A 21524-nucleotide genomic window follows, 5' to 3' on the forward strand; every position below is an offset into this window, starting at 1 on the left:
CCTTCTGGGGACGCTGACTCCGGACACAGATCCAGCCCCCGCGGCTGCACACGGGCCGCGCGTGGGGAGGGCCCCCCTTTCCGGGGGAGTCTGGCGGATGTGAGCCCCAGGGAAAGCCGGCCAGAAATAGCTCCTGCGGCCGGGAGCGGGGCTGCCCCACCCCGCGGCCCTGCAACGCCGCCGGGCCCTCGGCGGCCCGCGCCCGCGAGGGGGACCCGGGACTCGGCGCCAGCCGGCCCCGCGAGGGATCCCGCGCCACCCGCTGAGGTCACCGCCGCCGCCCGCCCGCCCACTCGCACCGGGTGGTGGGCGGGCCCCAGGCGCGGGGAAGGGGACCGGCGCCCGGGAACAATGAGCGGGATGCGCAGGAGGGGCCCTGGCCCGAGGGGACCGCCGGGCCCGTCCGCGGACCCGGGAGGCGCCCCGCCCCCGCCCCGCGTCTCCCTCCGCCCGCCCAGCCGCCCGGCGTCCGGCTCCCTCCGGAAAGGGCCTCCCGAGCCTGCGGCCGGGCTTCCGAGTCCACGCCGCGCGGGACCTTCGGACTCTCGGCCCCGGCGGCCGGCCAGCCCGGGCGGCGCACTCACCGCCGCGCGTCCGAGTCGGGCGGGGTCCACGGCTCCGAGCGCGGAGAACGCACCGCCCGCCGGAGGTCTGCGGGGGAGGCGCAACGGACCGCCCGGCCCAGGCCAGCCCCGCCCCTGCTACAGGCCCCGCCCCGTCCGCAGGCCCCGCCCCGGTCAGCCCCGCCCTGCTCCAGGCCCCGCCCATGGCCGAAAAACTTGGGCCCGGCCCCGCCCACAGGCTGCAGGCCCCGCCCACTCCCGACAGGTCTGAACGCCGGCTGCGCGGGGGGGGGGGGGGGGGGGCGGGACACCAACAGTGCCCGCGCCGAAGGCCCCTACCCGGGCTGTGCGGGCCGGACGAGCCGCAGCCTGCGGGCCCCAAGAGCCCAGCCAGGGCACACACCCTCGGGAGACGGAGGAACTGAGCCAGGGGCGGGCGAGATGGGGGAGGCGGCCAGCCCAGGCAAGGCCCCGGACTCTGTCCAAGACCCCACTGTCCTCCAGAACCCAACTCCTCTCTCTCCTCCCAACCCAGGGGCGCCCAGAGGCTGCAGGGGTCAGCCGATGCTGGCCTGGCGGGGAGGCCTAGAGTCCCCGTGAGAGGTACTCCAGTCTGGAGGGCATCTGGCCTGGCAGGGGCCGGAAGGCTTGAGGGAGAAAGTCCTGCTGACCCACTAGACTGGGAAGCTGAGAGTGGGAGTAAGGAGGGGAGACTCCCACCCCACCCACCAGGCGCAGCCCCAGCCCCAGGCCGAGTCTGAGTCTACACAGTCAGACGGGGCAGCACCCCTCCCAGCCCGCCCTTGGCTGAGCTGGCAGCTCCCCGATCCCTAGGCAGGTCCCCTGGGCATGGGAGGTGGCCCAGGCCTGCTCCAGGAGGCTCCAGGCAGGACTGGCCTGGTTCCGGGGGTTTACCCAGAGCTGTGTGAGTACTGGCGTGGGGAAAGAGATGGGCAGTGGGGTCCGGGTTGGGAGGACACCCCGCCCGGTGCTCCATGATGAGACAGACAGAGGGACAGTGGCCGGGCATCAGTCTCCTTGTTCCTACCGAGAGGCCCACGGGACGTCAAGCTTTCATGGGCTGTGAGGGTTTGGGGTCCTCCCAGAGATGCAGGGACGCCCACAGCACAAACAAGGACCCACAGCCCCAGCACCTGTGCCCACATGTACCCCGGACACCTGATGCCTGTGGCTCCCCCACACAGGAGGTCCAGGAGGCTGCAGTGCAGTCAGTGGAGTTTATTTGGAGGAGAGGGGTTTTCTGCTGGACAGAGATGGGTTTGACGGGATGGGACGGGACGAGGGCCGGAAGAGGGGCAGAGGGGAGCCTGACCAGCCCGGCGTTAGCTCCCTCATGTTCGCAGGCAGGCAGGCCAGGCGGCCCGCGAGTCCCTTTCAAAGGGCCGTTTCTCCAGGTGACGCCCAGCGAGTCACTTGGGGCCGGTCATCGGGCACTGGGAAGGTGGCCTGACCCGTGTCTGTGGGGTCGAGCCCAGTTGCTGCAGCAGCAGCAGCAGCAGCAGTGGCAGGTGGGCCCTGGCAGGTGGGCCGAGGCCAGAGCCTTCCTGGAGCCACTGACCAGCTGCTTGGTCTCACAGGCGTCCCTTTCGTCTCGCAGCCTCGTGTTCAGTTCCCTGGGGAAGGGAGCCCAAGGACTCTGAGAGGTCTCAGGAGGCAGCGCTTTAGGGCGGGGAGTGTGGGCCCTGCGGCTCCCTCAGACCAGGAGAGAGCTGCCCGGCCGGGGCCGCAGCGTGAGGGAGGCAGGGCAGACGCAAGGAAGGACTTCCTTGTAGTAAGCCGGGCAGTGGTCAGGGGTGTTGGGAGCTTGCAGCCCCTTCCCTCTCGCGGCCGGAGCCGGACCGAACCTGAGTAGCTCCAGCTGCCGCAGGAGGCTGAGCTTCTCTTTCTGCATGTTCCTTGAGACAGCGACCACGTCTCTGCGGGCGGGAGGTGGTGACCCGAGTGCGGGAGGCTCCCCGCACCACCCCGCCCCGCGGACCCTGCGCCAGGCAGACCCTGGGAGCCAGGCTGAGACTCGGGACGCGGGTGGAAGCGGCCCAGGCCCGAGCCCCAAGCCTGGCCCCCGCTTCCCCGCGCCCGCCGGTCCCCCCCGCGGAGGGCCCGCCCGCGCCCCGCGCCCCGGGCACCGTAGGGTTTGCTCCTGGCGGCCCAGCACGTCGCTCTCCAGCCGGCGCAGCTGCTCCTGCGCCGCCTCCAGCTGCGTCCGCAGGGCCTCGTTGGCCAGCCACAGCTGGGCGTTCTGCGCCTGCGCCTCCAGCTGCTCCGCCGCGCGGGTCTGCAGCTGCTGTTCCAGCTGCGGGGTTGCGGGGGAATCGCGGCTGGAGAGGAACCCCCTCTTCCCCGGGGTGCTGGGGTGCCTTTGACTCCCGACAGTTACAAAGCTGGGGACACTGAGGCACAGGGGACCTCAAGGGTGCCAGGGCGTGCGCGGCGCCTGGGCTGGGGGCCCTGCACCTGCCCCAGCCGCGCGCGGGGCCCTCACCTCCCGCAGCCGCAGGCTCGCGCGCTCCAGCTCCTGCTCGCGGCTCTGTAGCTCCAGCTCCAGGCGGCCTCTCTGCTCCTCCCGGGGGAGGTCCTGGGACGCACGGGGGCACCTGAGCCTCCTCGGGCCGTGGAGGGTCAGGGGCCGGGGGCGGGACCAATTCCGGGAAGGCGGAGCCAGGGAGACGCGCGGGCCTGGGATTGGGCGGGGCGGGGGCGGGGCGGGGCCGCGGGCGCACCTGGCTCCGCAGGCGCTGGCGCTGGCGCTGCTCTCGGAGCTGCTGCTCCGTCTCCTCGTAAAGGCACCGCACCTCCCTCTCGTGCTCGCTCTCCCGCCTTCGGGGGGCCGGGGGTGAGACAGCTGCACCCCGCAGCCCGCCCCTGCCGCCTCGGGGACCCCCGCCCGCCCCGAGCCCTCACCGCCGCAGCGCCTGCTCCAGGCCATCTCGCTCTCGGGCCGCCTCCTCCAGGCAGGCCGACGCACGCATCAGGACGTCCTCGAAGTATCCCAGCAGCTCGGGCCGCTCGCGCTGCAGCCGGACCCAGAGCCTTCGCACCGCGCGCTGCCTGGAGGAAGCGCGGACCGGGGCTGAAGCCGAAGTGGGGGCTCCGCACCCTCCCCAAGGTGACCTCTGCAGCCCCGCACAAGCCGGCGCATTTCCCACGTTCAGGGCCTCCCTCCTGGGGGGTGCTTTCACCCCTGCGGGGGGTCAGTGCGTGCGCGCGGCCGGCGAGGGGTCACGTCTACGCCGGGCTGGGCCCAGGTGTCAGAGGCCCCGTGCCGGGCGCCGCCCCTCCCAGCAGCCGCTTCTGCCGCCTCCTAAAATGCAAATTCTGCGAGAAATCACGCCCAGCCCCTCCCGGGGGCGGCTGAGAGAGAACCGCAGGGCCAGGCCCAGCCTGGGGACCCTGCCCAGAGCAGACAGACATGGGAGAGACAGACAGACGGGCAGCACGCAGCCGAGGGGACCGGGAGTGGGACCGGCGCACTCACTGGCTCAGGGCCTGGGCCACCCCCAGCTGCTCCAGCGCAGCGGTGAATCTCTCCTCCTCCGCCTCCTCCAGGGAGCCCCCCGTGCCTTGCACCTCGGACCAGCCCGACTCAAAGGTTTCCTCAGAAGCCCGGGAGGGCAGTGTGCCCTGGGTCGACTCCACGCCCACAAACTTCCCTGTGGGCATGGGAGGGAAAGATTACCAGGACCGTGGGTCCCACCCTGGCTCAGCCCCCACCCCCCCACACACACATATCCTGCCCTTCCTCCGAGCCCAGTTTCCTGTTTTTCTTCCTTATTTTGGATTGATTCTTGGCCTGGGAATGGGAGGTGACAGCTGGGCTCAGGCCAGAATGGACAGCTGGCTCCCAGCCCCACCTGGGTTTGGCACAGGGGAGAGGGTGGGGAGGCAGGGGTCAGCTCCACACATGCCACAGCAGCCGGGGGCCTGTCTGTGGAGCACAAGCTGCAGCCTGTGTGACCTGTGGGCTCCACAGAGTCCCCACACGTGCCAGGGGAGGCTCACTGGGTGGGCGTCAGGGTGGGGGGGCAAGGGAAGGGCTCACCCAGGCCCAGGCAGAACTCTCGGGCAGTGAGGAAACCCGTGCGGGCCTGGTCCAGACTTTCAAACACAGCCTCTAGCTGTTCTGGCGTGAGGAGCAGTTCATTCTGCAGGCCCTGGCCAGACAAAGATGCAGGGCTGAGCAGCCAAGGTCAGCCCCGGGCTGGGCAGCCCCTTGGGACTGGAGACTCACCTGCAGGTCGTGCCGGGTGATGAAACCCTTGGCCTCCTTGTCACACAGCAGAAACAGCTCCTGGGCCTGCGCCAGCATGGCTGCCCATGGCCCCACGGGGCCCCCCTCTGTCTCCCCTTCCTCCTCCTGCGCCTCCCCAGGGCTGGCCATGAAAGTGGGCTCCTGGCCGTTGGATGCTGGAAGGCCAAGGAGGAGTCAGGGGCCCAGCAGAGCTCATAAGAAACGAGGGGGGAGGAGGGGAGGCAGCCAGAGGGAGAAGTGCCCGGGCTGAGGCTAAGCTGGAGCCACTGGGACCCAGGGTTGAGCAGGGGAACTGGGGGAAGGCATGGTGCTGGTCCAGAGGAGGGGAGCCGGGGAGGAGGTCCGGGCCACCCGAGGGTGGTGCTGCAGGCTCGGGCCTGTGAGGACTGCGAGGGAGCTAGAGGCGGCGGCCCAAGAGGGAGCCCAGGGGAGGACCGGCTGGGGAGAGGGGCCGCCCCGGTGGGAAGGGGGTCACACAGAAGACCTTGCGATGGACAGTGAGGAGGGGAGCTTCTGGCAGCTGAGGGCAGAGAGCTTGGGCGCGGGAGTGGTCATGGGGAGGAGCCGAACAGATCCTGGAGTTGGGGACACGGAGACAGGGCTGAGGGAGCCCGGGGAGCACCCGCCCATCCAGCCTAGCGCCCAGCATCCAGCCTGGGCCTCAGCAGCCCTGCCCTCCAGCCAGCTGGCAGGCTGGGTAAGCTCCTCCCGCCCTGCCGCAGCCCCTCCCACCCACCGGGCGCCAGGCCCCCTGGGGTGCAGGTGCAGGGTCCTGGCCTGGGACCCGGTGCCTGCCACGGCCCTAGGCTTCACAGGCCCTCCCCGGCGCGAGGCTCTGCCCCCTGCAGACTCGCCCTCTCTATGGCTCGAGCCTCCGCGGGCCTCCCTCCCCCAGGGGCGCCTCGCCCCCTAATCAGAGCCACCTGTCTCCCCACAGCCGCGCCCCGGGTTTCCCCACGCCGACCCCAGCGCGGCGACCCCACACCTGGGTCTGACGTCCTTCCCCTCCGGTCAGCTCAGGACAGTGACTCTCCGCCCACCCGTGTTCCTGGGGACTGAGGGGCGCGATCTCCAAAGAGGGCGGGTCTGACGGAGGGCGCCGGGGGCGCCGGGGGCCGGAGGCAGCTGCCACCCTTCGCCGTCGCCTCGCGCGGGCCGTGCGCCCCCCCCACGGGCGGGTGGCCGGCTCCCCCGGACCAGAGGTCCGTCCAGCGGAAGCTGCGTTGCGGCCGGACTCCCGGCGCAGGGAGGAAGGGCCGCCCGCGCCCCGCCCCGTGGGGGCCCGGAGTCCCCGACCTCCACGCGCGGGGGTCGGCGCGCCCCGCGGGGACCGGGAGGGGCGGGAGGGCGGCGGACCCCGCGGGGCGCCTACCTGCGAGCTGCGCCGACGCCGCACCTGCCGCGCACCTGGCCTCTCCTCCCGGAAAGGCGGGCACCGCGGGGCACCCGGGACGGGGCGGCTCCTGCGGCTCTGCGGGCACCGAGACCCCGGCGTGGGCCGGCCCCGGGCGGGGCGCCGCCGCTGCTGTCGCCCTGTCCCCGCCTCCGGGCGCAGCCCGACTCTCGCCTCGCCCCCCCCCCCCTCACGCGCCAGCCGCGTCCCTGTCCCGGCCGAGACCCCGCGCACCGTGGGGCGGGGACGACCCAGGCACCTGGGGACCCTTCCTGAGCAGGGCCGAAGTGGGGAGCCGGGCACTGTCCTGAGGATCCCGATTTAAGGCGCCAACAAGTGTTTATAGGAAAACGCGAGGCAGGAAGTACACCCAGATATTCTCAATGGTCCTCTCCCTTCTCCCCTAAGCTTTCCCAATTCGGCTTTTCCCATTTTCAAACCATACACACCTAACATACTAGACAATGACATTTAAATCAGCAGCACAAATGCCCGTGCATGTGCGAGGTGAGCAACGGGTGGGCGCTGGAGGTCCTCCTCTCAGCAGGCCCCGGCCCCCAGCACTGCTGTTGGGGCACAGCCAAAACTTGGGTTTGATTTGGGGCAGGGCTGGGAGGAGCTGGGTGGAGCCTGTGGTGACCTACCTGCTGGGGGAGAAAACCCCACCCTCTTCCCCACATACCCCCCACCAGCCCTGGCCTGGCCCCCCGCACCCACCTGGAGGGCCTGGCCTCACGGTGGGGCCCTGGCAGAGCTGGGGGCTGGAGGCCTCTGCCTCTCCAGGGGCCTGGGATCCTGCTGAACTAGAACAGGTTGGGCCGATAGGACAGGACCTTGAGACCGAGAGGGGGGCGGCCCCTGGCACACAGGAGCACCGGGGACCTGCCCAGCCGGCTCGCCCAGTCCTGCAGTCCCACTACCAACCGTTATTGTTGGCTGGGGGCTCCCAGCGCCACCACAGCCGCCCACACAGCCGCCCGTCTGGGGGGGGGAGGCAGGTGGGGCTGAACCCGGCAGGATGAAGGGCCCTGGAAAGCTAGCCAAACGCCAGGCTCCGTTCCAGCACCCTTCACCCCCTGGGCCCTTTTGGTCACCAAGGAGGGCCGGCTGCGTTCCCTCCAACAGCTCAGGGCAGAGGACACTTTTCAGGAAACCATGTCTCTCCCAGAACAAGGTCCGGCCCCTTTGGGGCAGACCTCACCCTAATATTCTCCTGTATACATCCTCATGTATTGGCAGGACACTGGGTACCCTGGGGGTGAGACCGGACAGAGGGACAAGAACACCTGTGCACCTGGCTAGGAGGCTTGTGATGACTCGGGGAGGCCCAGCGCCTCACACAAACCTTGGGCCAAATGCCCTTCGTGGAGCAGGCCCCGTGCTCCCCGGGAACCTCACCCTACCCTCCAGGGCCCAGAGAGCAGCCCCCGCCCCCGTGTCACCGCGGAGCGGAGCTGGGGACACCACCTTTTGTAAACATTTCTTTGTATTTTACTCAGCGGGGATCTCGGTCTCAGATACTTCCGCTGGCCTGTGGAAAGCTGTACCCAAGGGTCAGCCGGCGGGCCTCAGAGCAAAGCGGGGGTGAGTGTGTGTCCCAGCCAGGTCAGTGGGGCGCCGCCCCGGGGGCCCACAGGTGCCTCTAGAGGCGACCCCAGGCCTGAACGCCGGGCGTGAGGAGAGGGGGCCCCGGGAGCCCCGACCTGAAGCTGGACCCACAGGGTCGGCGAGAGGGTCACATACGAGGAAGACACAGGGGCTGAGCTGTGGCCTTTATTACATCTGCTTCAGCGAAAATAAATAATTCTCCACACACATTCTTCAGCAGAACGTGAAAAATGCAGAGGGCAGGGGAGGTGCCAAGTTCCTGGGGGGTAAGGCCGCACCCACCTCTGCCTGGGCCCCGCCTGCCCCAGGGCGGGCCTGGAGGGGAGATCAAGGCGCAAGCAGGCCCTCGGGGCTGGGGGAGGGGTACCCACACCCGCCTGCTCAGTGCCGCAAGTGGGCGGTTTGCGGGGGCGGCAGCAAAGCCCCTGCTCCCAGCTGCGGGGCCCCATCTCCGCGCCCCACGGGACCGGGGAGGCGGGCGGGGGTCGCAGCGGCCCCAGGGCCCGCCTCACGGGGCGGGGAAGCGGGGCCCAGCCCTCCGCGGGGCGCCCGGGGCTGGGCAGGCGGCGCTCAGCAGGGGGGCAGGCCGGGCGGGCGCGGGGCGGCGGGGTGCGGGGCGGCGGGGCGCGGGGCGGCGGGGGCGCGCATGCGCAGGGCGTCGGGCGGGAAGGCCACGTTGGTGCAGAAGAGGCCCAGCAGCAGCTGGCGCTGGCACTCCTCCCACTTGGCCAGCGCGTCCGCCAGCGAGAGGTTGTTGCGCATCCAGCCGGGCAGCGCGGCCTCGCAGTAGGCGGCGTAGGACAGCGGCACCGAGGGCAGCGACTGGGCGCGGCGCAGCTCCGCGGGCTCCGCCAGCCTGCGGGCGGGACGGGCCTTAGAGCGGCGTCGGGCGAGGCTGTGCCCAGTGGGCGCCGGGGCCCTTAGTGCGGCGTCGGGCGAGGCTGTGCCCAGTGGGCGCCGGGGCCCTTAGTGCGGCGTCAGGGGAGGCTGTGCCCAGTGGGCGCCGGGGCCCTTAGTGGGGCGTCGGGCAAGGCTGTGCCCAGTGGGCGCCGGGGCCCTTAGTGGGGCGTCGGGGGAGGCTGTGCCCCAGTGGGCGCCGGGGCCCTTAGTGGGGCGTCGGGGGGAGGCTGTGCCCCAGGCGGGCGCCGGGGCCCTTAGTGGGGCGTCGGGCGAGGCTGTGCCCCAGTGGGCGCCGGGGCCCTTAGTGGGGCGTCGGGCGAGGCTGTGCCCCAGTGGGCGCTGGGGCCCTTAGTGGGGCGTCGGGCGAGGCTGTGCCCCAGGCGGGCGCGCAGTCAGGGCTCACCTGGAGGGCAGGTGGCTGCCCAGCTTCCTCTTGGCGCGCATCACCAGGTACTGGCAGATGCTGCCCGTCTGCTCCTTCATCCACCGGATGTCCTCGGGGACGTCGGGCAGCCACTCCAGCAAGCTGGGGGGCGGGAGGCAGCCTCAGGGGCTGTGGCCCGGGGCCCCATGCCCACACCCCCGCCCGTGGCCCAGTCGGTGCCCTGACACCTCCCGGGAGACAGCCTTCCCCCGGCCAGCTGCCTCTTCCCTGGGCTGACCACCACTCAGGGATGATCCCAAAGTGTGGTCCAGGCCCCTCTCCTGCCCCCCCACCCTGTACCGGATAGTGAAGGACACGGCGCTCTCCAGGGGCAGAGTGTAGGGCATCATCATAGCCGTGGCCAGCCGCACCGGCAGCATGTTGGACAGTGTGGTCAGCAGGTCCTTGGGCTCCACACAGGCCTCCAGCAGGGCTGTGGGTGGGGCACAGGCGGGAGGTTGACTGCCCGTGGGGGAGGTAGGGCCAGCCCTGCTCTGCTCCACCCCCCCCACATGGCCCTCCACCCTCATCGAACTGTGCACCCCACACTCACTCATTCAGCTGTGCACCCCCATGCACCCTCACTGAGCCCCGCACCCCACATGCACCCTCATTGAGCCCCGCACCCCACATGCACCCTCACTGAACCGCACACCCCCAATGCACCCTCACTGAGCCCCGCACCCCACATGCACCCTCACTGAACCGCACACCCCCAATGCACCCTCACTGAGCCCCGCACCCCACATGCACCCTCACTGAGCTGCACACCCCCAATGCACCCTCACTGAGCCCCGCACCCCACATGCACCCTCACTGAGCCCCGCACCCCCATGCACCCTCACTGAGCTGCACACCCCCAATGCACCCTCACTGAGCCCCGCACCCCCCATGCACCCTCACTGAGCCCCCACACCCCACGCACCCTCACTGAGCCCCGCACCCCCCATGCACCCTCACTGAGCTGCACACCCCCAATGCACCCTCACTGAGCCCCGCACCCCCCATGTACCCTCACTGAGCCCCGCACCCCCCATGCACCCTCACTGAGCTGCACACCCCCAATGCACCCTCACTGAGCCCCGCACCCCCCATGTACCCTCACTGAGCCCCGCACCCCACGCACCCTCACTGAGCCCCACACCCTGAGCCCCGCACCCCACGCACCCTCATTGAGCCGAGCAGGCAGATGATCCAGGATGTGATCTTCCACTCGAGCCCTCTCCACAGCCATCACAGCTTCCTCCTCTTCCTGGTGGGTAGGGGGCTTGGCAGAGGGCAGTGCCAGCAGGGGGTTGGGCCTGTCCAGGAGGCCTGGGTGGGGAAGACCAAACCCAGGGTCAACCATGAGCAGGGCCCCGCCCCCACCCCACCCCGCACAGGCCCGGGCCCACGCACCATTCCTTCGCAGGAAGCGCAGGCCATCCCTGTAGCCCTGCTTACACATCTCCCGCAGCACCTGAGGGTGGGCAGTTGGAGCAGGGGAGTCAGACACGCCCAGTTCTGCCCCGAGTCCCTGGTGTCCCTGCAACCCCCACCCTCCCCACTACTGAGCTAAGGGAACCAGGACCCAGGACAAGAGTCAGGCTGGGCGGAGGCTGGAGAGGCTGCCCCCCAGTGGAGAGATTGTGCAGGCCACAGACTTCTTCCCCAGCCTCAGAAGAGGTTGTCCAGGTCCCCACCCTGCCCTTGTCACTCAGGAAAGGTGACAGGGGCAGCTTTCTCCCCCAGGACCAGGCGAGGGAGGCTGTGTGACCCCGGCCGGCCGCCCCAGCACGACGCTCACCATGGGCTCGGGCGGGAACAGGGCCTTGGAGAGGCGGTAAAGGTTGCGCAGGTTGAACTGGATGCTAGTGTTGGTCACCCGGAGCTCGTGGATGTTGGTGGAGCTGTCCTGCGGGCAGATATCACTCTCGCCCGAGAAGGGGGACACTGTGATTGTATTCTTGAGCTCGTAGAGCGGCAGGTTGTCTGAGATGCCACCATCCACATAGCGCTGAGGTGGCAGGGACACGTGGTCACTGAGGTGACGAGGGGCCCGCGGGGTGAGCTGGCCGCTCCCCCCCCAGCTGTTTCATTTGGGCCTTTCACCCGCTAGGCACTGGCCACAAGCCCGCAAGCCCTCCGGGGTGCCCAGCAATAGCCAGACATGGGAGGGGGAGGGTAGCTACAGGAAGTGTGCCTGGCCTGGGGCTGGCCTGGCTCTTGAGTAACTTGGGGAAGTGAGGCAACAGGCAGCGGGAGGAGTGAGGGGGACACTGATGGCTTCCTCCTCCACCCTTGTCCCGCGGCCCACAGTGATGGTCTCTTGTCACCCAGGAAAGGCGCCCAGGGGGTACTCACCACACCCTGGAGGGTGGGTGGGATGAGACCACAGTACACGGGGATGAAGGTGCTGCAGACATTGGCCTGTGTGGAAAACAGGGAGGGGAGGTAAGCGGAGGCTTCAGGGTCCAACTGTGCCCCTGGTGCGACCCCGCCAGGGCCCACCTGGATAAGCTCATCTTTGGAGTTGAAGTGGTATATAATGACATTCTCGCCGTCCGAGACGCGGGTCAGGGAGATGCCCAGGCGCCCGCTGGCGCGCTCATGGCTGTCAGCAGGCAGGGTCTTCATCAGGCAGCCTCGGATGGTCTTCACTAAGTTGAAGGAGGGGTGCAGCGGGCCCAGGAACCGCTTCCGGGCCTCCTTAGACACCTCGATGATGTTGGCACCGGCCTCACCTGGGGCAGCAGGCCAAGGGTCAGGGGGCAGCACACCCCTATGGCTCCATGCCCAGTGTCTCAGGGCACCCCAACTGATGGCACCCCACCACCCTGGAGGAATCCCAGTGCCCACTAGGGGGCCTGGCCCACAGTTGGGACTTTTAACACCTGCTCCTGAAGAGAGAGAGGCAGGCTACTCCCCCCGCCCCCCTGGGGGACAGACAGTGGGGCTGGCCAGCTGGGGCTGGGCCTGCCCTCTGCCCGGTGTTTCTCAACAGCTGGCCTTGATCCATGAGTCACCAGGCCTGGCCTCATGTGGCACTCAGCCTGGGAAGCGGTTAGGCGGAGGCTCAACTCTGACCAGCTTCAGCTTTTACACACTTGGCCAGACCCAGACTCACAAAGCCCAGTGCAGCCCCGGAGTCGCACAGGCCTTGCGGCACCAACAAGGTTGGAAATAGTGGGTGGGGTTCCACCACTCCTGGAAAGCACGACTGTGTCCTGCTGCAGCACCCCCGCACTCCTCTTGGGGGCCATGAGGGCCGGTGAAGACAGAGCCAGAGTGGGAGCAGGCCCGGGAGTGGTCAGAGGGCAGGAACGCCTTGCTGAGGAGCTGAAGACCATGGACCCCCTCCTCCAGAACCCCCACCCAGGTCAGGAGTGAGCAGCGTGGGGCCGGCACCTGCCACACTGTGGGGGCTCCAGCTGCCCGAGACCACAAGTGAGAAAGAGGCTTCTCGCCCTGGTCAGGTGGCTCAGTTGGTTGGAGCATCACCCTGGACATCAAAGGTTTTGAGTTCAGTTCCTGATCAGGGCACATACCTAGGTTTCGGGTTCGGTCCCAGGTAGGGGCGCATACAGGAGGCAACTGATTGATGTTTCTTTCACATCGATGTTTTCTCTCCCTCCCTTTTGCTCTAAAATCAATAAAAATATACCCTCGGGTGAGGGTTTTATTTATTTATTTTTAAAAATATATCTTTATTGATTTCAGAGAGAGGAAGGGAGAGGGAGAGAGAGAGAGAAACATCACGGATGGGAAAGTCATTGATCGGCTGCCTCCCCCACACCCCCGACTGGGGATCAAGCCCGCAATCCGGGCCTGTGCCCTGACTGGGAATCGAACCCCGATCTCCTGGATCCCAGGTCGATGCTCAACCTCTGAGCCATGCCCGGCCGGGCCAGGTGAGGATTTTAAAAAAGAGAGAGAGCCCGGCCGGCTGTGGCTCAGTGGTTGAGCATCCACCTAGGATCCAGGAGATTGGGGTTCGATTCCCGGTCAGGGCACAGGCCCGGGTTGCGGGCTAGGCAGCCGATGAATGACTCTCAGCATTGATGATTCTATCTCTCTTGCTCCCTCTCCTTTCCTCTCTCTGAAATCAATAAAGGTACGTTTAAAATAAATAAATAAATAAATAATAAGTAAATAAATAAGAGAAAGGTTATGGTTGGTAATCTCTCATTATAAAAACAACATAGAAATAGTCTTCTTGGGAGTGGGGTGGGGAGGGGCTGTGGAGCCCCGGCCTCAGTTGGGTACCAGGGACCTAGGTAGGTCCTGAGGCCAGCACGGGCCACCTGGGGACTGAGGACACTGGTCTGAAGGCCTCCAGGAGGGGGAGGAGGAGGGGCCCTAGGGTGGGACCCCTTCCCAAGAATGCAGAGGCGGCTCCTCCCCCCTCAGGGCAAAGGTCATAGGAAGGAGGCCCGAGTCCGCCCGGCTCCTGCTGGCCGGGGCTTGGGTGTCCCCTCTGTCACCTTGGCGGCCCGGGGACCCTGGGGGCTGGGCAGCATTCCCGGGGCTCCGAAGCGCGCGCTGTAAACACCACTGGCCGGCCCACGGGGAGCGCGCGGGAGCGGAGGCGCCCTTCCCCGCACACTCGGCCCTCTGCGCCCCCGACCACGCGGGGGGCCCAGAAGCACCGGCCGCCCCCTGGAAGGGGCGCGAGCGAGGGGCCACAGCGGGGGACCCAGGCCCGCGCGGGAGCTGCGCCAGGAGCAGGGGCCCGGGAGAGCCTCAGGGGCCCCGGGGCCCAGGCCGCTTTCCAGGGCCGCCCGCGGGCCAGGCCCGGGAAAGTCACAGCCCCAGGACACGGTGACCGCTAGCACCTCGCGCCGGCGCCTGGCCCGCGGCCCGGCAGCCTCGGCCCCGCCCCGCGCTCAGGGTCCCGCCCACGCGCGCCGCCCGCCCCAATGGAACAGCTTCCGCCGCACCTGCCCGCCCCCCGCCGCTGCGCCCGGGCGGGCTCGGGCCCGCGCCCTCGGGGCAACCAGCGCCCGCGGCCCGCCGCGCTCACCCAGGCAGGCCCCGGTGACCAGCGCCGTGGCCGTCAGCGCCCCGGCCGAGGCGCCGTAGATGTGGGTGGCGTTGGCCACCAGGAAGGGCGCGTGCTCGCGCAGGCAGGAGGCCACGCCGATGTGGTAGACGCCGAGGAAGCCGCAGCCCGCGAACGAGATGTTCCACGTCGTCTCGCGGGGAAACGTCGCCTCCTTGGGGAACATCGCGGCGGCCGGGCCGGGCCGGGCCCGGTGCGCTGCTCGCCGCCGCGGCCGCTGTCCTCGGGTCTCCGCCTGTAGAGGCGGCGACGCTGAGCTCGCGGCCCAGAGTCGGTGTTTTTAGGGGTTGGTGGGCGGGGCCGGCGCGGGGCGGGGCCGGCGCACGCGGCCCAATCGGGGCGCGCGGGGAACGGCCGCGCCCTCGGGAGACCTGGGGCCCCGCCCCGCCCGGAGCCCCGCCCCCGGCCCCCAAACACCTCCCGGCTCGGCGGCCGCGGGGTCCCCGGCGCCCGGCGCTGCCCACCCCTGCGGCCGGCCGGAGTCGGCGGCCAGGCCCCTGCCCCCGGCGTGGGCGGCGCGAGGGGACGCCCGGGCCTGGGGGGGGACAGTGCGCTCGCCCGGCAGCCGGGGGCCTGGGGGCCTCGCGGAGCCGGACACTCGCGAGGGGCGCGCCTTGGTGCCCGGGCAGCCCCCTCCTCCTCCCTCGTGGTCCGTCTGCGGCACCCACTCCCCCAGCCAGGGCCCCCAGGGCCCACGGCTCATCCACAGACTGACCCATAAACACCGGGCCGGATGCCAACCACAAACAACCTGGAGAGCTCAGGGGAGCGCGGGGCCGCCCCTCCGCCCGCCCGGCCCGCCTGCGCGGCCCCTCCGCCCCGGCACTGACCTGCGCTCTGCCTGCGTCCGACCCCAGCTCCTAGGCTGCGCCGGCTCCTCGGGACGGCTCGGACCCCGCCCCGCCCCGGCCTCCGGCCCGGCAGGTCGAGCTCCGGGTGATGTCACGCTCCCCCGCCCCGGTTCCGCATTTTTCTCCTGGACTGTGCGAGCGTCGGGCCCGCCTGGTGGGGATCCCGAGCCACCCCGCGCCTCCCCTGCCGTGTGCGAGTCTCCCCGGGAACAGGCTCCCCAGGCAGGAGCTTGGCTTGGGACCCAGCTGGGGCCAGGGCTACAGCCCTGGCCATCCGAGGGTCAGGCCCAGAAGCCAGAGCAGGGCCTCCCCAGGACACGGCCACCTGGGGTCATGCTATCCAGTCCTCAGCCACTGCTCCCAGGCACCCACACTCAGCACCCACAGCGTGCCTGGCAGGGGGACCAGCACAGGGCAGAGCGGTGAACAGTCAAGCCAGCCCCAGCCCTGCCGGGGAAGGAAGGGGGGACAGATGCTGTTTACATAAACTCAAAATGTGGAGGAAACGAGGTGACAGGGTGTGCTGGTACAGTTAACTCAGGGCACAGGGCCACCGGCCCAGGCTGCCCAACAGCATGTACAAAGGCCCTGGGGGGGGGGGGGGTTGAGGAGAGCCGGAGCCTGGGCACTGGGAGAGAGAGCAGCAGGGATCTCACAGAATGAATCTGACTGAGACTGGTCCTCTCCGCAGAGGGGACCCACCCCCCAATGCCTCGAATGCAGGTACAGTGCAGGTGTGGCCTGGTCAGGATGATCAGGGCCCCTGGCAACTGAGTCCCTGGGGATGCTGCTGGAAGCAAAGGGTGTGGCACAGTGGAGATAAGGCCAGCCTGGGAAGTTCAGGGGTTCGCCAGGGTGACCGAGAGGGGAGCTGGGTACTCCCGGGCTGAGCAAGGGACTGAAATAAGTCCTCCCCCAACCAGCTCCAAGGAGAGGCTGGGGTCCTAGCCCTGCCTGCTTCTATGGGACCGTGAGGCCTTGGGGGGTGGCACTGCCCCAGTGCTGATACCTCTGCCCCCATTTCCACACCAGGGTTGAACTGTTTTGAGTACATGTCCCTCCCTCCAGGCCTCTGGGACCATCAGCTCTGGAGCCAGGAACAGGGCGGCCCTTCCTGGAATCCTGGCTGGGGCAGGAGGAACCCCTGGTGCCTGTTGTGCGATGATTGTGCCAGGCGGGTGTCACCCCCCCTCCCATGGTGTCCTTTGGCCCACAGGGCCCTTCTCAGGGTTTGAGGGTAGCCTTGTGAGCTCTGCCCTAGACCCACTTCTCTGTGGGGCCTTCTACCCTAGCCTGAGACAGGGGGCCCCATCCCACATGCAACTTGCCCCCTCACAGCACATGCTGCTAGGACCTCTGCAGTCCTCACTTCTCTTGGCCCCACTTCCCACCCAGAAGTGTGGCTTCTATATCCCCCTCTAAGGCCCAGATCCCACCCTAGTCCCTGCTCCTCTGGCCTCCCTTCCCTCACACACCTTGCTCACTCCTGCCCTGGGGCCTCTTCAGGTCTTGGCTCCCTGTCTGAGGGAGGCCCCATCTGTCCTAAGTTCTACTCATTACCTCTCCCACAGAACTGCAGCCCACAGGGGAGGATCCTTCACACGGCTGTGCACACACCCCAGCCAGTTGCTGACCCATCGCCTCTTGAGGGGGAAGCAGAGTGTTTACCGAAGGACCTGGTATTGGTGGGCAGAGGCTAAAGGCCCAGGACAGGCCCTCCGTGGGTAGTGGGCCCACCCCAGGACTCAGAGAGTGTGTACTCACAAGCACCTCCACATCTGCCCAGCAAAGCAGGTGATGGCTCATCAGACAGGGGAAACTGAGGCTGAGCAACTGCCCAAGTTGCTCAAGGGTGAATGTGGAGCAGGGGCACTGACTTAAAACAAAAACTGGACCCTGTCCCTACAGGGAAACCCAGGGACCACACACCCAGGTCTCCTTTGTGTAACAAGAACACTGCCAATCTTGGGGGAACTGTTGGCCTCTGCCCACCTCACAGAGCAATGGAGACCACTCACTGTTGCTTTTTAAAAATTGATTTTAGAGAAGAAGGGGAGGGAAGCCCCCCCAACCAACATTCACTGGTTGACTCTTTTATGTGCCCTAGCCAGGGATCAAGTCAGGAACCTTGGGGTATCAGAATGTTGTTCTAACTGAACTACCCGGCCAGGGCTGCCCCGCCATTACTTTTGAAGGTTTCCAGGGTGTCCCTGAAGGCATCACTCCCTGTGAAACCCTTAGGAGCCAGGACCATACTCAAGGAGGGTTGCGTCCCTTCCTGGGCCTGCCCAGGACTTGGAAACACCCAAGGCCCACAGGAAGAGTCCCCTGCTGCAGGTGCTCTTTTACACCGGACCCAGTCCTTGTCGGCACCCTCCACACCAGCTCTTGGGGCAGCAGCTTCTCCTCCCTGGGAGCCCCACAGCTGCGCTCCACTGAGGCGAGAGTGCAGAGGCCAAGCTCTAACAAACACAGGCCCCTCAAGAGATACATAAAAAGGACTTTATTTGCAGAGTGACGGGGCTCTAATCAAACAAGCCAAATCCCATGTCGTCATCGGACTCCTCAGACTCCTCCTTCTTCTCGTCTTTCTTCTCCTCTGCTGTTGGGGGGGGGGGGGGCATGGTTAGGGAGGCAACCAGGGCAGGCCAGGCTCCCTACAGCCCGTGCACCCATGACAGCCGCCCAAGCCTCCACTTACCTGCAACTGGGGCAGAACCAGCAGCAGGAGCTGCAGATCCTGGGGCGGCGGAGACGGCCACAGCCCCGCCAGCGGGAACGCTGGCCAGCTTGCCAATACCTAGAAGCCAGGGAAGGGAGGTTAGACCAAGACAGCCGCTCAGCCTAAAGGCTACTTCAGAGGAGTGGAGACAGCCTGCCCAGTGAATGTACTGGGGCCTGTCACCAAGTGCCAGTGAAACTGGCTCCCCTGCTCTCCCAGGCAAGGAGCTCTGCCACACCCCTCCCCCCAAACTTCCTATCTGGGAACTTGGCTTCCAGGAATTAGTCCACAAGAAGCTAGGCCTGGCGTCAAATTGGACAAACATGTTTATAACCAGGCAGGGACCTAGTCTGCTGCCCCAGTGTCCAGATACTTGTTCCCAGCAGTGCACTCAGATGAGGCTTTTTGCTGAGCTGGCTCTGTCCCTGGCAAGTCACATGTCCAGGTACAGGAACAGTTGCCCCAACAGCTCAACTTCCAAACAAGTCCCATCATCCCCAGCCTGATGTCACAGGAAAACAATCCACCAGGCAAAAGGGAGCGGGGGCCTGTGGTCGCCACTGACAACAACCCCATTACAGACAGCATGTGGAGAAACTTGTTTACAAAGGCCCAGTTTCCCAAACACTGGACAGGGCAGCCAGGCCCAGGGAGAGCATGGGCGCCCCCTAGCGCCTGTCCCTCAGAGTGTCTAGAAGTGCTCCTGGTTTGAGCTCATTGAAGCTCTGCTCACTCCATCGGGCAAGGCTTCTAGGGTGCTCTGGTCCACAAGCGAACCCTGGCAGGCCACAGGCTGACCAACAGGGATTAGGATGGACCGCGGAAATGAAAGCCCCCTGCAGTCTCACCCTGGGCGATGACATCTTCGATGTTCTTTCCGTTCAGCTCACTGATGACCTAGAGTAGAAACCAAAACGAGCAGTTACCAGAGACCCTACCTGAACCTTCTGCAGCCAGGGCAGGGCTAGGCCTTGGGAGCAGGACAGGAGGAAACACCCAGGCCCTGAGGTCCAGCACACTACTTATTGCCCACACGTGGGATATCTGAACTGAGACTCGCTACAAATGGGCACTTAAACATTCCTAAAAATTACTGCTGACACAGAGATGCAAAAGATCTAAGTGTATATACCCAACACGGCTCAAAATAACACGGTGAGTAATTTGGGTGAAAAAATGGCTTTAAAACACTTTCCCCTTGCCCAGCTGGCGTGGCTCAGTGGTTGAGCATCGCCCCGTGATCCAGGAGATCCCGGCTGGATTCCCGTCGGGGCACATGCCCAGGTTGTGGGCTCCATCCCCAGTAGGGGGCGTGCAGGAGGCGGCTATCAGCGACCCTCATCATTGAGGTTTGTATCTTTGTCTCTCCCTTTCTGAGACCAATAAAGATTTTAAAGACAACGACAACCAAAAAAACCACTTTCCCCATTTCATTTCTTATAATAAGGACGTCACTAAAGAATTTTAAGTTACACGAGGCTCGCATTTTGCTTTTTCTAAACCATGCTGGTCCGGGCTTTGCCTCACCCCGGCTTTTGCTTCCTTGGGCTGTATCAGAAGCCCCCCAAAAGGGAAAGGACTCCCCCCCAAACCACACTCTCCCGAAGAAAACGCGGGTCGGGTAGGAGAGGGGCCCCTCTGTGCAGAGCATCGCGTGGGCCGGGCCGGCTACCTTGTTGAGCCGGTCGTCGTCCGCCTCGATGCCCACGCTGTCCAGGATCTTCTTGATGTCCTTGGCGCTGGGGGAGGCATTGCCCCCGAGGGCGGCCAGCAGGTAGGAGGCGACGTAGCGCATCCTGAGCAGCGAGGAGGGAACCGTGGCGTCAGCCGGAGGCCTCCCGCCCCTGCCCGGCCCGAGCGCTGCGGCGCGTGGACCGGCCCGGGGCCCCCACCGAGGCCGCCCCGCGCCTCGCCCCGCGTCCCGCCCACCCCGCAGCTGCCCCGGCCGCCCCCCGCCCGCCAGCGGCCCGGCGCGGCCGCCACACTCACTCGGCGGCGGCGGACAGGCCTCGCGCGTGCGACCTCGGCGACGTCAGGGAGGGAGAGGAAGGCGCAGGCGCACGGGGCGAGGGTAAGCCGCTACCCGGCAGCCTCCGCGACCGAGGCGTCGGGACGTGCGGGCGCCTCCGAGTGACGTCACGAGGCGCTCGATCAATGAGGACGCTGGAGGAGCCAACGCGCCGTCACGCAGCCGCCCCAGCGAAGGCGAAGGGCAGTTCCGGGGCCGCCGCCTTAGGCAGCGTGGGGCGCATGTTCCCCGAGATCCGTGGAACGCGGTGCGGGCGCGAGTCCGATTGGAGAGTTTCTCCCTTCTAGGCTCCCTGAATGCCACGCGGGGCCTACACACTCCCAACATGCAGCGCGGCCGCCACGCCCCGGACGCATCCCTCCGCGAAAGCGGCGACCGCGGCCGGCAAACTACAAGCCCCATGATGCACCGCTACTACCGGAAGTGCGGGTCAGCAGCTTCCTGCCGGTTCCCCACGTGGGTCCCACGGAGGCTGCGCAGGTTGGGCCGCTGCGCTTCCGGCTCCCGCTGGATCCCGGCCGCAGGGTCCGAGGCCTTACGTCCCGGGGGTGCCCGTGGCGCCCTTGCCCAGCGGGACCCAGTGAGGTGGACGAGCCGCTCGTCGCACGCACGCCGCGGCATCGAGCTGCCCGGGCGCGGCGGCGGCTGCTCCTGTGCCCTGACTGTGCGCGCTCAGCACGGGCCGATGCGCACGCGGCCGTGAGCACGTGCCGCTCGTTCACTGCCCGCGGCGGGCCCGGTCCTGGGACGGCCGCCACCCGCGCCTGCGCCAAGTGCATGACCGAGGAGCCCCGGCCGACCCAGACCCTGCGGGCGGAGGCCGTGACGTTGGGCTGGGAGCCGGGGAGGAGCCGGCCTCGCTCGCGTCGGCGCCGAGCCCCAGGCAGCGGGGCGCGCAAAGGCCGCGCGGAGGTGGACGCGGGGCTGCAGCCAGCCGGTGAGGACGGGCCCAGCGCGCCAGGCGCCGGTGTGTGCACGCTGACCACACCGTCGCCCCAGGCGGCCCCGCTGTCGTTGTCCCATTTCATAGACGAGGTCGGGCACAGAAGGGTTTTCTTGCTCAAAGTCACACAACTGGCGCAAAGCGGGGAAACCATCCTGGCAAGGGTGGCACTTCGTTACCATCAACAGAAAGTGGCATGATGGGACTGGTTTTTCTTTTTTTTAATCTTCACCGGAGGACGTTGTTTCCATTGCTTTTCAGAGAGAGGAGGAGGGGGTGAGAGAGAAACATCGATGTGAGAAACACATAGATGGGTTGCCTCGCACACACACCCCTGCCAGGGCCAGGGATGGAGCCTGCAGCCGACCTGTGTGCCCGTGGCCAGAGTTGAACCCGGAACCCTTCAGTCCGCGGGCTGACACTCGAACCACTGAGCAAAACTGGCCAGGGCGGGATTGATTCTTTGAAGTGGAAAATAATAAAGTTTACCATTTTAATTACACAATTCAGTGGTATTTAGCACACTCACGTTGTTGTGAAACCGTCGCCACCATCATCTCCCGGACATTTTCGTCTTCGCAAACTGAACCCTATTAAACAATAACTCCCCGTTTCCTCGACCCCCAGCTGTTGGAGCCCATTATTTTACTTCCTGCCTATGAGCCCGACTCCTCTAGGGACCTCATGCGAGTGGAATGACATTCGTCTCTCTGTGCTTGTGTTATTTCAGCGTAATGTCCTCAAGGTTTATCCACGCTTCTTTTAAGGCTGAATATTGGT

General features: G+C 66.9%; 3 protein-coding genes and 1 non-coding gene across 6 annotated transcripts; all 4 read right to left on the reverse strand.

Annotated features, from left to right (window-relative positions):
* Nucleotides 1-1883: 1883 nt before the first annotated feature.
* On the reverse strand, nucleotides 1884-5072 carry CRACR2B (calcium release activated channel regulator 2B). 2 transcript variants are annotated; one of them, XM_087822484.1, is made up of 9 exons: nucleotides 4813-5072; nucleotides 4624-4735; nucleotides 4060-4234; nucleotides 3486-3632; nucleotides 3319-3401; nucleotides 3067-3167; nucleotides 2711-2877; nucleotides 2429-2500; nucleotides 1884-2197 (listed from the first exon to the last, which is right to left on the reverse strand). In XM_087822484.1, the coding sequence occupies exons 1-9, from the start codon at nucleotides 4960-4962 to the stop codon at nucleotides 2008-2010; spliced, it is 1197 nt and encodes a 398-aa protein (XP_087678610.1). In that variant the 5' UTR covers nucleotides 4963-5072; the 3' UTR covers nucleotides 1884-2007. The 2 variants fall into 2 exon arrangements, with proteins under 2 accessions (XP_087678610.1, XP_087678609.1); XM_087822483.1 differs by having other exon boundaries at nucleotides 3067-3159; nucleotides 3305-3401.
* A 3332-nt stretch (nucleotides 5073-8404) lies between these two features.
* Nucleotides 8405-14365, reverse strand: PNPLA2 (patatin like domain 2, triacylglycerol lipase). Its single transcript, XM_087822485.1, has 9 exons — nucleotides 14161-14365; nucleotides 11649-11881; nucleotides 11502-11567; nucleotides 10945-11154; nucleotides 10557-10617; nucleotides 10326-10472; nucleotides 9459-9591; nucleotides 9138-9260; nucleotides 8405-8690 (listed from the first exon to the last, which is right to left on the reverse strand). The coding sequence occupies exons 1-9, from the start codon at nucleotides 14363-14365 to the stop codon at nucleotides 8405-8407; spliced, it is 1464 nt and encodes a 487-aa protein (XP_087678611.1).
* Nucleotides 14366-17538: 3173 nt separating this feature from the next.
* RPLP2 (ribosomal protein lateral stalk subunit P2) lies at nucleotides 17539-19821 on the reverse strand. Of its 2 annotated transcripts, none has more exons than XM_087822487.1 (5): nucleotides 19762-19821; nucleotides 19445-19568; nucleotides 18621-18669; nucleotides 17752-17850; nucleotides 17539-17649 (listed from the first exon to the last, which is right to left on the reverse strand). In XM_087822487.1, the coding sequence occupies exons 2-5, from the start codon at nucleotides 19565-19567 to the stop codon at nucleotides 17576-17578; spliced, it is 345 nt and encodes a 114-aa protein (XP_087678613.1). In that variant the 5' UTR covers nucleotide 19568; nucleotides 19762-19821; the 3' UTR covers nucleotides 17539-17575. The 2 variants fall into 2 exon arrangements, with proteins under 2 accessions (XP_087678613.1, XP_087678612.1); XM_087822486.1 differs by having other exon boundaries at nucleotides 17539-17652.
* Nucleotides 18458-18592, reverse strand: LOC148092131 (small nucleolar RNA SNORA52). Its single transcript, XR_015715388.1, has one exon. It is a non-coding gene; the product is annotated as a small nucleolar RNA SNORA52 (small nucleolar RNA).
* Nucleotides 19822-21524: the final 1703 nt, after the last annotated feature.

This window comes from Miniopterus natalensis, chromosome 11, assembly GCF_054644295.1.
Source record: "Miniopterus natalensis isolate mMinNat1 chromosome 11, mMinNat1.hap1, whole genome shotgun sequence".
NCBI lineage: Eukaryota > Metazoa > Chordata > Mammalia > Chiroptera > Miniopteridae > Miniopterus > Miniopterus natalensis.